The sequence below is a fragment of the Phanerochaete carnosa genome (assembly GCF_000300595.1).
Source record: "Phanerochaete carnosa HHB-10118-sp unplaced genomic scaffold PHACAscaffold_8, whole genome shotgun sequence".
Taxonomy (NCBI): Eukaryota; Fungi; Basidiomycota; class Agaricomycetes; order Polyporales; family Phanerochaetaceae; genus Phanerochaete; species Phanerochaete carnosa.
The window spans coordinates 1,424,213-1,438,494 of record NW_006767635.1 but is presented as its reverse complement, the minus strand read 5'-3'; the positions used below and the strand labels follow the sequence as shown (position 1 = coordinate 1,438,494).

The 14,282-nt window shown below is 40.7% G+C and overlaps 2 protein-coding genes across 2 annotated transcripts; both read left to right on the top strand.

The window, feature by feature from the left end:
* Window positions 1–26: 26 nt before the first annotated feature.
* Window positions 27–1,576, top strand: PHACADRAFT_261191 (uncharacterized protein). Its single transcript, XM_007398910.1, has one exon. It carries the CDS (start codon window positions 709–711, stop codon window positions 1,465–1,467), a length of 759 nt encoding a protein of 252 aa, XP_007398972.1. The 5' UTR covers window positions 27–708; the 3' UTR covers window positions 1,468–1,576.
* Window positions 1,577–1,653: 77 nt separating this feature from the next.
* Window positions 1,654–4,971, top strand: PHACADRAFT_149458 (uncharacterized protein; the record flags this gene model as incomplete). The annotated part of the gene is made up of 6 exons (XM_007398909.1): window positions 1,654–2,019; window positions 2,076–2,140; window positions 2,247–2,343; window positions 2,390–3,056; window positions 3,110–3,181; window positions 3,240–4,971. The coding sequence occupies 6 exons, from the start codon at window positions 1,654–1,656 to the stop codon at window positions 4,847–4,849; spliced, it is 2,877 nt and encodes a 958-aa protein (XP_007398971.1). The 3' UTR covers window positions 4,850–4,971.
* Window positions 4,972–14,282: the final 9,311 nt, after the last annotated feature.

The following is a 14,282-nucleotide window of genomic DNA, read 5'->3' as shown; positions in this document are numbered from 1 at the left end:
CAAATACATCACACGGCAGCTTCTCCTGGCGAATGAGGGCAGAGCAGAACTCGACGAGCCGACGGAAGTCTGTTTCGACTGGCTTGCCCGCTATACGTATGCGAGTGCCGACCCAAGGCCAGCGAATTCCATGCTCAATGACATTATCATGCATCCTGCCACGTCAGCGACAACATCTGAACCCTTGTCAGCAGAGAAGACGTGGATCCTCGGGAACTCGGTTGTTACTATTCGTGCCCTAGTTAAGCGGGGATGGGTCGAGGTTATCTCCAGAAGAGCTTCGGGCATGTCAAAGTTTCTATGCAGAGCGGAGAACGTGCCTATAATCACCCTGGGCGACGTTGATCCCGACTTGCTCTCGGTTTGCGCAAGTTTGACCATGGATAGACCTGTAGAAGAAGAGTCTGAAGATGAAGGGGTGCTCCAGGTGCGCCAAAGAGTCGTCTACTGAAGTATACTCACACACCGACTCGGCAACAGGATTTGCAGCATATTGCCGACGAGGAGACTAATTGGCGTCAGCCAGACCCCATTACTGGCTACGTCTGGTCTCAATCCGCGCCATCGCAAAGGCGAAAAGAGGTCTCCATTGACCCGAGTTTCTTCGCCCTGCAGCTATCGTCATATCCGGATAGCAAACCCTCCACCCTTGGTCGTTTGGTAGTTGACTCTTCCAGACTGCCTAACTTCTTCCGTTCCATCGATCGCATGCCGGTTATCGATACCCACAAGGTCGGTATCATGTATGTCGCTCCCGGTCAGAGCAACGAAAAGGAGATCCTAGAGAATACTCATGGTTCACCTGCGTACACTCGGTTCTTGGAGGGGCTGGGCCGTCTGATTCACCTGCGTGGGCAGGTCGACGTTTACGCTGGAGGGCTGGATCCTGACGAGGATGGCGAGTATGCCTACGCCTGGTGGGACGACATTGGGCAGGTGCTTTATCACACCGCGACGCTCATGCCAAATAACGAGGAAGGATGCACGAACAAGAAACGGCACATCGGCAATGACTACGTTCGCATCGTGTGGAACGATTCGGGGCTACCATATAAATTCGACACGCTCTCGACACAGTTCCAGTTCGTGAACGTTGTCATCGAGCCACACTCGCGCGGGGCGATCGCCGCGTTCTCAGACAACCTGCACGAGAACGAGTACTTCAAGGTGTTGCTGCAGCGTGCTCCCGGAATGCCTGAGTTCACCCCGCTCGGCGAGTTCAAGTTGATCAGCGCGGAGAAGCTGCCGTTGCTAGTGCGCCAACTGAGCCTCCTCACGGACTGGTTCGTGACTGTGTACCAACATACACAGAACGATACGGCGCAAGTTGAAATGGTCACTAACTGGCGTTCGCGGCTGCAGGCGATTAAGCGATTCCGCACGCAGGTCGCTGTGCCAACCGTACCTGAACGCATTGAGGGCATCATGGGCGAGGAAGCCTTCAGGGATTTCACGGCATCTTTTTGAGTATTATAGTAGTCTTCGGACGTCTGGTGTATCGATAGGTTGTGTATCTAAGTCGTTTGATAATACATGCTCTTGTATACATAGTCGTGCTCAATATAGGGATGTGACTGTGACTGGTGAGCATGTGATGGTGACGGGCGTGGAGATACCTGTCACGTTTAAGAGACGGGTTTGCATTCGGCAGCGATGGGCGTGTCGGGGCTCTGGGATGTACTGCGCCCAGCGGGGACTAGTCGCTCATTTACCGCTATCGCCGTTGATGGCTTTGCCGACACTGGTTCTACCCGCAACTTTCGTGCCTTTCGAGTTGGCATCGATGCCTCCATCTGGTTCGTGCACTCCACTTACGGCAAGGAAGGCGAGAACCCAGAGCTCCGCACAATATTCTTTCGACTCATCCGCCTCCTCAAACACCCTTTCTTGCCGCTGTTTGTATTCGATGGCCCAATGCGCCCGGATGTGAAGAGGGGAAAGTTGATCGACAAAAAGCCTCACTGGATGGTCGATGGCATGAAGAAGATGGTCGAAGCATTTGGGTTTGAGTGGCGAACGGTGTGGCTACAGGTATCTCCTATTCAAATGCGTGTCCTGACCTCTTAAACTTCAAGGCTCCTGGCGAAGCCGAAGCCGAACTCGCGTATCTTAATCGCATAGGCGTCATCGACGCGGTCCTGTCTGACGATGTGGATACCTTCATTTTTGGAGCGCATATGGTGGTTCGCAAGTACGTCTATGACGCGTCTTGATTTATCGACTCAATCTAACCTCCCCTTTACTAGTCCTTCAGACACCCTCTCCGGGAATCGTTCCCACGCTCGAGCTACCAAGAATCACACCATGACGTTCTCTTCCCATACCATCGAAACGCACCCAGAGGTCGGTATCTTCATCTCTGTCGTGCGCATTCCTGACACTACGGCAGGTCGGGCTTACTCACCAAGACCTCGTGCTCGTCGCACTCCTTAGCGGGGGTGACTACCATCATGGCCTCGACGCCTGCGGTATATCTGTCGCCATTGGTTTGGCGCGGGCGGGATTCGGCCGGTCGTTAGTTGCGAAAGTCCAGTCACTCGCTCTAAGCGTCCAGCATGTCGAAGGCAGGAAGACTAAAGTTTCCCTCTCCGGCGCAGAAAAATGTGAACTCGACACGTTTCTAGAAGGCTGGCGCGTCGAGGTCGCAGAGGAATTGCGCACAAACTCACGTAAATTGTTGGGAAAGCGTAGTCCAAAGGCTGCTGCAAACTTACTCGCACTCGGCAACGCATTTCCAAATGTCGACGTGCTTATGGCATACATCAATCCTGTTACGAGTGAAGAGCGTGCTGTCGCAAAGGCCACGCGGGCAAATCCATCTACTACAGGCACGGAGCTAGCGAACATCGTGCTGCGGGCCAAAGAAGATGTTGCACGCAGCCTAGGCGAGAGCATCATTTGGGCAAGAGATCCGAGCGTCAGAGCGATCGCAAAGGTTTGCGAGGATTACTTCGAATGGGGATATCGCGACCGCATTATCCAGAGGTTCACCAGTTGGCTCTGGGAAGGTATCGTGTGCCGAACGCTGAGGCGAAAGACCATACTTCGAGATCTCGGTGAGTACTACTTCGCTTTCATAGGATTGCAGCTTAAATCCTGCGTTTGTCAGACACACTGAGCAGCACTCCAGCTACAGCTACAGCGTTGCGTCTCGATCAGCTTGACTTGTCTAGCACCAAAAGTCTGTCTTTTCCTTTTCTTTCTTCTTTTCTTTTACACAGCTCTCACGCATATCGCAGACTCGTCAACCGAGCAGGTTGAAACTACCTTACGACCCCTCATCCTCAAGATCACCTCTACGCGAGCCCACGCAACAACCGACCACCTACCTGAATACCGCCTCGAGATCGATCCATATGCCCTCATTCGCGCGGCTGAGGCGGGCATCGAGGGCCGGCGCAGTGCGCCGACGACCGACTGGAGCGACGATGAGGATATGCCGAGTTCGGATGACGAAGGCAGAAAGGGCCAAAAATTTGACGAAAGTGCGACCAGACGGTACTGGCTACCCGCGTGCATGGTCGTGGCAGGCGAGCCGGGGCTAGCGAGGGGGTTCGAGGAAGTGAAGGCCGCAAAAGAGCTTCGCAAAGCCACGCGAGGTAATGGAAGGGGGAGGGCCAAAGCTGCGAGTACCATGCGCTGTGGAAGCGTCGTGACGCCCCTGGCCAGTTACGATGGAGACGAACATACGGATAGCGTGACAAGTGCGCCGGACGTTACACCACGGAGTGGCAGAGCGGTGCCCCCCGCCGCAGCTGTGCAACCTTCAGCGGAAAAGCGAGTGGTGGCCAGTATGAGCGATTACTTCAAGGCAAGCAAGACTATGATCCCCCCGAGCTTACGGGTGGACAAGGAGCCTGCCCAGACGCTTCCGAGTGGACCTCGGAAGGATGTGGTGGCGGGTGTGACAAAGGGTAAGATTAGGGCGTCTACGACGAGCAACACCAGCAGAGTTGCATTGCTGTTTGATGCCGGCGACGAACTGAGGGTTATCAAGGACTTAACGAAGCCAAAGTCCAGCGTCACCGAGAGCAGCTCCGAGAGCACAACGCCCGCACAGTTGAAAGCGACCTTGTTCGAGAACACGGAGTACAGCGTCTTCAAGGACCTCACCATGCCGAAGGGGCACAGAGCCGCGACCACTGCTAGCAATCCGTTACCCGAGAAAGCGCGGCAACGGACATTCTCATCAGCTCCTTCGCAGGCCGTCCCAGATGGCTTGGAACCAACACTACGGAGCAGATTCTTACAGGACCCCTGGATGGCCTCATCGATACCTTCAATGACAAACCTTGGTCCGACGACCGAGTCACAGCTTGAAGCAGGCCCCTCGAAACCTTCCTCACGCCGCCACGCTATGACGCGCATAAGCACATGGAAGCCCACGCCCTTTCCGATAACTGAACTCTCCATTGCCTCCTCCGATGAGGACACAACGCACACTTCTCTCACTTATCAGCGGCGCACGCGTAGAGCGTCCACATCACGACCTTTCGATACCGCGAAGCGGAGCGACGAGCTGCAGAAATCACCCCGCAAGTCAAAGAAACAAGCGAGTCCACACTCATCCAAGGGCGTGAGTCCGTCACACGGCGAAGCTGTGCCTAGCATGGAGAAGCCAACGGCATGCCCGCAGAGACGGGCAGTAACAAAGACTACACATGTTATTGAGATATCCAGTGACTCAGATGTCCCTGTGCCACCAAAGGATAAGCCAAGAAACCTGCAGAATGCTTTCAAAGCCAGAAATGCAAGAGAACCTACTGCAATCCAAAACCATAGACCTTTACAGCCCACATGTCCACTTTTGCCACAAGAGATAGAGGTTATTGATTTGTGTTCAGATTAACAGAGTGTAGATATACTTTGTTGTTGTTTAATTACTTTTTTCTCTTATGCTGGTTTTGATTGCAAGTATAAAAATTAAAGAAGTTTTTTAGTGTAATACATTAGAGGTGTTCAAAGTTTGTTTTGAACGTGTTTTGGACTCGCTTTGATGGCAATTCAGACAATGAAACAGAAACTTGAAGTGACAATTCAGGCTGAATTGTGCTGAATTGTGTTAAATTGAGGTCATCCATCAAAGTGGCTCCTGAGCCACTTCGCACACTACTTTTCGCTTGATTCACGCTTGCTTTCCAGACCAACCCAAGTTGTCCTGTCCTTGACTCCCTCCTCCTCCTCCTGTGCTATTGCATCAATTTTGTAATAGCCTCATGCACATGGAGTAGTGACAGTGGGATCAATTTATATTAAAATTTTGCTACTTGTTTTCTGCGTGTTACAATAAGGAGTGTGTTTACATACAAGCATTTCTCAGCTGCTCCATGGTGCATACTAATGGGTATTTTTTGGAGGCATCTTTACTTTCTGAGAACATGCAAGAGCCCTGCTACAGGTATAATAGAGTGTATATAAATTATTAGGAATGAAGCGGATGTGTTTCTCATGCTACTAGCAACTCAATTTAACTCTCTCGTAATCAGAGGTGTTTGGGATCTACGTGTGCTTCAGTCACGTTTCACTTTGTTTGCAACAACTCTCGAAGCAGCCATGAATTAATTTTGCACATGAACTTTGAACATTCTTATTGTAAATATTAGTTGATTTTTTTTTTAAAAATTTACAATTATTCACTGCTTCTATAAATAATCAAATTTTATGTGATAATTGTAAATTTGTATAACAGTCAGTGGACAAAATATTGAGTTCTGTAGCACATCTAATACATTAGTAACTACAGTGGCTGCTAAAAATAATGCACAGCACTATAAAAGGGATTGTAATCTCTTTGTATTTTCATAACTATTATACCTAGCCAGATAGTATATATATATCTTATACTAAACTACTATTAGCATCTTTTTAAGATATCATTTTGATGCAAGCATCAGATGCCAGAAAAAAATGTAGTGAAAATGGCTAAAATGAATTTATATTGTAAAATTTATAAAATGACAGATTCCAGAGTAAAATATGGTTAAGTTTTAATAAAATTTTATATTGTATGATGTTACTGTAATAAAATTAGAGCATAATAACAAAATTGAATGAATGTGCTATAGTGACAACTTTATTTATTACAAAATAAAAAGATATATGCTTATATTCTATAAACATCACTAGCAGCTAGAATATATAAAGTTTTTAGCTATTTTCACTATATTCTTTTTAGCATCTAGTGCTTGCATTAAAGTAATATTTTAGAAGAATGCTAATAGTAGCTTAGTATAAGACTCATATATATACTATCTGGCTAAATAGAGTAATTGTAAAGATACAGAGAGATTACAACATTTTTTTATAGTGTTGTGTATTATTTTTGGTGGCCACTGTATGTAAGTGTTCTTTACATGAGAATGGAGATAAAGAATGTGCCAGTGAGATGCTTGAAAACAATCAATGAAACTTGTTATTATGAAGCAATAATTGACAGCCATGCAATGACAAATGTCAAAATTGTTTGACACTAGGCCTTGAAAAACTTTGGAAAAATAGACAATATTAAGTAAGTCTAATAGTGTGCATATGCACTTTGGCACTTTTTTTATATATGATAATATACCTAGGCAAAGTTTAATAGTACTAATATACAGTGACGATCTAAAGTATTGCAATAGACTACAGAGGGGTGCTAAGATTCTTCAATATCTTTGTGAATATTACAGATGGCTGGACACATTTTATATGGTTTCTAAACTGGACAACTAGCTGTATTTTTTCAAGGTATCACTTTGTAGCAGAAGATGTATATCAAAAGAGCATATTAAAAATAGCTTGAAAATATGCACACTTATCATATAATCTGTATTATAATACAGACTGTAGAATAAAATATGTGCAGAGTCAATTTTATTCTACAGTCTGTATCATACAACAAATTATATAATAAATATGCATATTTTCAGCTATTTTTGATATACTCTTCTGGCATACACCTTCTGCTACAAAGTGATACTTTGAGAAAATACAGCTAGTTATCCAGTTTAGAAACCATATACAATGTGTCCAGCCATCTGTAATATTTGCGGAGATATTGAAAAAATCTTAACACCTCTCTGTAGTCTGTTGCAATACTTTAGGTCATCACTGTAGACAAATAAACAGATATACTCATATATAATAGTGATAATGATCAAAGCTTTTAACATAGAAGCTATACTCTCCATAAAGCCATTTGTATATACTAGAACTTTTAAATATATAGGAGAACCCACTAGAGCATTTTATATAAGCTACAAAATCTGCCAAAATAAAGTATGATCTTGAAGAATCAGGCTGAACCTTTTAATATTCTCTGGAATTCTCTGGAACTTAGTGAAATTTTTCAGAATCTTCTATCACAAATAATAATTTTATAATTTCTAAATGTAATAAAGAATTATTGTGTATAAACTGGCATTTTGGAAGCTTTTTAACACTATCACAAAACTTTGCTCGAAGTGTGAAAATGTAAAGTGTATTGACATTACACTAGTCTATTAAACTTTGATTAGAGTTTATTTCAAATTTTGAAATGAACCTTGCTTAATTTTTGTAGCCTTTCACACTTTATGTATTAAGCTGAAACTTGGAATTTAGATACTTTAGTATATATCTACCTATATGTAACTATGAGAAGATGCAAAATATAGATGTGTTTGTGTGACAGCACCATTTTTTGTGTGTACTAGTCAAACTAGAGTGCAGAAGGGCTATCTCAAATGTGGACACATCTTAATAGTTGTTATGTGAGCAGATAGAGCTGAGTGAAAGGATCAAAAATATACACATATATGTAGCATGTTGAATGTGTAAAGAGAAGATTTGAAAAAATGAAAGTAGACAAATATATGCAAATAAGTACTCAATAAGCACTCATGCCTTATCTATCTTTCTCACCACTTTTACTCTGATTAGAATAATAAGCCAGGCTCTCACATATTCCTACATGATTTTTGATATAGTTATAAGTCTTTGTAAATATTTGTGTGAATTTATAGAATATATACAGCTTAGTATTGCTATGGCTCGATTGCTTAGCTGTTAGTCATTGCAATCAAGTCATATAGCAGCCAGACCAAGTTGCTGATTGGCTCTTAGCTATTACATGGCTTAGCTTCAGTTCAGTGTGACTTGTAGATAGTTTGCAGTCAAATTCAGTTATTTTAAAAAGACAAGTGCTATATTATCTTGCTTGCTGCTGTGCTTTCTCACAATGACAAAAAGAAGAGAGCTGCCGAGACCTCTTAGAAAGCACCTACAAAGTAAAAAGTGGTCTCTAAATATGTTGAGTTTGATAATTAAGGTTTAGAAATTTAGGATGTTGCTGAAAAAAAGATGCTCATAGCATTCACATTGCTCTAAAAATGCCGTGCCAATCATTAGCATGATTTAAATGGGGAGAGCTTAATAAATAAGTGCATGGTGATCAGTACTGCAAATTGCTATACTTTAATGTTTAGATCTTTATAAATTTGTTCTAGCTGCTAATAATTGTGAATACATTGACATTAATATTGCAGACAACTTTAAAAACTCATCTACTAGTTCAATGCCAGCTGCAGGCTTTTTGTGTGATTTTCTGCCTACTTCTGCCATCTCAACTGACAAGCCAGCAGGTCCTCCTAATTTATCTATTGCTGGCCAGTGTCACAAATTGCCTTGTGAACCTGCAAGCAACAAATAAAGCAAGCAAGCTAAGAATGTTTAGCTCTTCATTGAGACAGACAAGAATAAATGTAAAAAATGCAAATTTTGCTTGTATACATTTTGTTTAGCTATTTCTTTACTTTTACTTTTTATTAAAAAATCGCCAAATTCATATATAAACAGAATCCTTATCACCATGTATTCATCTAAACTACTATAGGTATAGATAACCCCTAAAAACACTTCTATGATGCTCATCTTTATAAAAAATAGAGGCATGCAATAAGATACAAGTTAAAATTACAGTAAAGTGTGCTACAAGTCAAAGTGTAAAGGCAATGTCAATATAAACAACCACAAGCAGACAACAGCTGGCCACAGTTTAAAAAGGAGCTGTTTGTGGATTACATTACTGAGTTGATTGTTGCTGATGATTAGATGCATTTAAAATTTACATTTTGTTGTGCCTTAAATCTGAATAAATATTTGCAGCCTTTATGTGCTATTGAAAATCTGTAGCTTTGCAATATCTTTTTTCTACTTTGTTCAGAGCTGCATGAGAAAGGTATTTTTGAGTGGATCACCATTTAAACACAGGTAGGTGAAGTTCTCAAAGAGTGTTTTAAGAAGCTTAGCTAAAATATGAAGGTTACAATTTCTGAATGTAATGAAAAATCATTCTGTACAAACTAGCACCTTGAAAGCTTTTTAGCACTGTCACAAAACTTGGCCCTATGTATGAGAACATAAAGTGTATTGACACTACACTAGTCCATCAAATTGGGGTTAGGGTTCATTTCAAAATTTGAAGTAAAACTTGCTCAAATTTTGTAGCCTTCCTCACTTCATTTATTAAACCGAAACTTAGCATCTAAGTACTTCTGGCATACATCTAACTATATGTTTACCTATATGTAACCATCAGAAGATGTAAAATACAGATGTACCTGTGTAACAGCACTGTCTTCGTATGTGCTAGCCAGACCAGAGTGCAAAAGAGCCATTTCAGATGTGGGCACATCTTGCTAATTGCTATATGAGCTAGTAAAGCTAAATGAGAGGATCAAGAATATGTATATATGTGTAACACTTTAAATGTTTGAATGGTAGCTTTGAGGAGAGGAAAGTGAGCAGACATACATAAATAAGTGCTTAATAAGTGCTAAAGCACTGTCTGCCTTTTTCACCACTTCTACTCTATTGAGAACAGTCAAACAGGCTCTCATGTATCTCTACATGATTTCTAATATGCTCATGAGTTTTTGTAAATATTATGGTTATAATTTCTGAATGTGATAAAGAAACATTCTATTGAAAGTAGCACTTTGGGAGTTAGTTTACTTTCTCGCACAAATCTGCCACTCACTCTACAGCTTGCTATACTTAAGCTATTGACCTAAAACTTGGGTCACACGTATCTATAGCATAGATCTATATGTGAAAATTTGTTTGATCACATATAGATCAGCTTTGGCTCTTCAGCACTATGTTTTGTGCTTGAGCTCAGGACTTGGACAGATTTCACAGATAGACCACTTTCAAAAGGCACAACATCTAGATGATATTTATACCATCTGATAGAGCATGCTGAGAGGGTCTAGAATATGTAAAAATATATGCCAAATTAATTGTTTAAAGGGGTGAACCAAAGAGAATAAAGCACGAGAAAATGCCAGATTAAGCGCCTGATAAGCGCCATAACACGGTCAGCCTTTTTCATCACTTCTACTCTTTTTCACACATTTCTATCCATTTATACTATGTAGCATAACATCTGCTATGTACACATTAGCTGTATGCTGAGTATAAGAATAGTTATAGTTATGGTTCAGTAATGAAGTGCTTGCTTCTGGAACCAAAAAGCGGTTGCAATGGCTTCATATTTTACACACCAATTGCCTCCACTGCTAAATACTGCCATAAATATATTAGAGATAATAGGTATTTATTGGGAATTACTAAAAATGTGCTACATATTCACCACTTTTACTTCTGTCTACAAATCAACACTTGTCTATAATTCATGAATATATTCTAGGAGAATTCTTGACTATACCTTGAAAGTACTAGCAGACAATATTATCCATTTACAAATGTATAAGCTTATAATTGATCATAAAGTCATTATCTTGTGCATAAAATTTAACCCTTCAAGCTACCACATAATAATGGCTATTCTACTCCATTTTGCTATCTCAGAGCACTCCTAAATATCTTATGCAAATATATAGACATAAAATCTGCCATGATATTACTTTGTCTTAGCCTGCAAAACCAAAATTCATTGAAATAAAAAAGATCCCCCAGTCAGGATTGAATCTTTAACCTCTACCCAACAAAGCAACTGCTTTCTAAAAATGCGCGATTTGCCACCTCAGACTCAACTGGAGAGAGGATTAAGTACACCTTATACACTTCTTTCACCTTAACTACCACTATCTCTGCTTACAACATGCTTTCCAAGTGTAACTTCTTTAAGTCTTTGTAGAGATTTGGCTTGCCCCTGATCTTTTACCTTGCCTGCCACCTTCTGGTGGCTTTTACTGGCACTTTCTTAAACAAAATCACCTTAGAAACCTTTGACACAAACTTTGAAATGAGCTGGAATGAAATGGTTAGAGGCACTATTTGTAAAAGCTCTATCCTGTTTTGCTCAGACAGGCTGTCCAAGCAGAGCAATCCAGTTGAGATTAAGTGGAGCCTGGGTCATAAATGCCTCCAGCCACTTTGTGGCATAGTTACAGAGGCCATCTCCAAAAGCTTTGTTCTGTCTTTATGCTCAGACAGGCTAGACCAAAAGAGCTTCGCAGCTGAGAATGAGTGGAGTCTGGGATATAACTGCCTCTAGTCATTTTGTGATATGGCCACAGAGGCCATTTCCAAAGCGCTGTTCCATTTTCATGCTCAGACAGGCTAGACCAGAAGAGCACCCCAGTTTAACATAAGTGGAGCCTGGGTGAACAAAGCTTTCAGCCACTTTGTAGCATGGGCATAAGCTGGCCTTTGGATTTTAGATTCAGATGTTGTAAATAAACAGTATAATAGCTTGCAACTTATTATTATTTATGTGGTAGACACATTATTAATAAGATTCACATAATAAAATGATGAAAGATTACTGTTAACATATTTGCAAAGTTGTAAAGTGATACTATATATAGTTCTAAATCTTATATAAATAGTAAGCTATTATAATATCAGAGTTATTATTATTCATGTTGCAGCATAGAAAAAATGAAGAAATTGTACTCACCGAGTATATATGCTATGATCCACATAACTCTAGTAAATTTACAACATGTATGCAGCTTACAATGGAAGGAATAACTTTGTGCATAGCAGTAAGCATGTTTACACCTGTTTTAGCATGTTAAACACTGGTATCATGACTATCAAAATATATTTCACAGTTTTTTCACATGCTGCGGATTATATCCGCATTTTCGCGGATTTGGGGAGAATTTCTTGGAGAAGAGAAAGCTTTGTGAATCTATCAGACCTCAAAAGCCTTTCTAAATGCTTAGTTATAGCAGGTCATGCATACTTGCCTGCAAATCTGGCAGATCTGCAGGCAGGTACCTGTGAATCACCATTACTCACAGGCACTTAAGCATTGGGGGGCGCAGTCTTTGTTTGGGCATGTTTTGAGGCTTCCGGAGCTATTTTAAGGTCTTTGAGAGCTGTTTTACATGTTTATAACTAGTTTCAAAGAGTGTTGACATTAAATACATTGCTTACACACCTCTTTATACTATATATGGTAGATGTACATAAAGACCCTCATGCATAAGAACCTCTTTTGGGGTGGATAACATGGTAAAGGTTTGGATGTAGCTTTCAAAAGCAAAAATAGTGCCAGGATTGCAAGCTTGTCATTCTTCCAATAAATTCTGAACAAATTCATAGCATGCAAAAGCACCATTTGATGTGTCTGAATACTCTTAAAACTAGTGCTTATAGCATCTATGGCACTTACATAGTGTCTGCTGCTGCTCTCAAGGTTAGCTCAGCTACTACACACTGTATACACATTGTAAATCCATTAAAATATTTACAGACACTCTTTACTGTATTAACAGTTATATGCAGGCATAAATTATACTAGCCTAGATACATTTAATAGTTCAGTCCATACTTCTTAGTTATTATTGCAGAGGCAAGTGTTTCTGACTCGACTCCTTCTGTATTCTATCAGAGTGATATGTGCCACAGCGCAGGTGCTCAGCAAGCATGATTCCTCTATTCTTGCAAGAATGAAGAAATTGTACTTACTGAGTGTCTGCACTACAATCCACATTACTTTCTTCAAATAAGACTATTCAATATAACAAAAAGTATACTTCTTTAAATATGATATAAATATGATTTACATAGTTTAAACAATTTAAACTCTAATATATAGTGCAATAATTAGCTTGCAGTTATATGAAGTCTTGGTAAGCTGTTGTAAAGTAAAATTATCAAATTTGCCTTCAAAATGATAAGCTCTTACATGCTCAATGCCATCATTATACTATATCACTATTAGCATTTACTATCCTTGAAGTAAAGTGATTCTGACTATGATATATAAATCCACAAAGTTAGTATTGATATCTTTTCAAGTCCAAAAGTAAGATCCAGTCTACTACAACACTTTCAACTTTGAATCTGATAAGTAAGAACATACTGCTAAATACAACCTGATTGATAAATGAATTATTAAAGTCACTGCATGCAATATTGGTTATTTGCCTTACATTTGCTCTCATCTACTGCAGTAGTGTTCTATATCTAGCTGTTCCTGTCATGAGTCCTTGCTTTCTCCAGCAATAAAGTGAGCAAACTAATAGCAGATCATTATAGAAGAAGTTGCTATTTCTGGCAATATTCTGTGTGAAACCACATGATCTACATGCATATTGCTTATAGAAATACTTGTCAGCCTGTTCAAAAGTATAGCTACAAAGCATATTGATGTCAGTACCTATAGGCACATGAAGAGGAAACTTTGAAGGATTAGCTTGGTGTAGCTCTTATCTGATTATATTTTTGGCATTCTCAAATAAAGTGTCATTATCTAGGTAAGTCAATACTAAATGTTCTGGCAAGGGCATATTGCTAAAAGACTGTTTCACAAATGAGCTTGTGCTGCTAGCTATTACAATTTCTGAATGTAATAAAGAAATGTTCTGTTGGAAGTAGCACTTTGGAGGTCAGTTTACTTTCTAATGCAAATCTGCCTCTCACTCTACAACTTGCTATACTTAAGCTGTTAACTTGAAATTTGGTCCACACATATTTCCATCATAGATCTACATGTAAAAAATCATTTGGTCACAATTGGATCAGTTTTGGCTCTTCAGCACTGTGTTTTATGCTTGAGCTGGGGACTTAGACAAATTTCATGAATAGGCCACATTCAAAAGGCACAACATCCAGATGATTGTTATACCATCAGATAGAGCACAGTGCAAGAATCCAGAATATATAAAAAGATGTGCCAAAATAATTGTTTCAAGAGGTAATTTATAAGGAATAAAGTGCGAGAAAACGCCAGAATAAGCGCCCAATAAGCGCCATAGCACGTTCTGCTCTCTTCATCACTTCTATTCTTCCTCACATATTTCTGTCCATCTATATATATACTAACTGTGTACTTAGTATGAGAA

Excerpts from the sequence above, each read along its gene's own strand:
- PHACADRAFT_261191 (XM_007398910.1), top strand. The coding sequence starts at position 709 with ATGCCGGTTATCGATACCCACAAGGTCGGTATCATGTATGTCGCTCCC.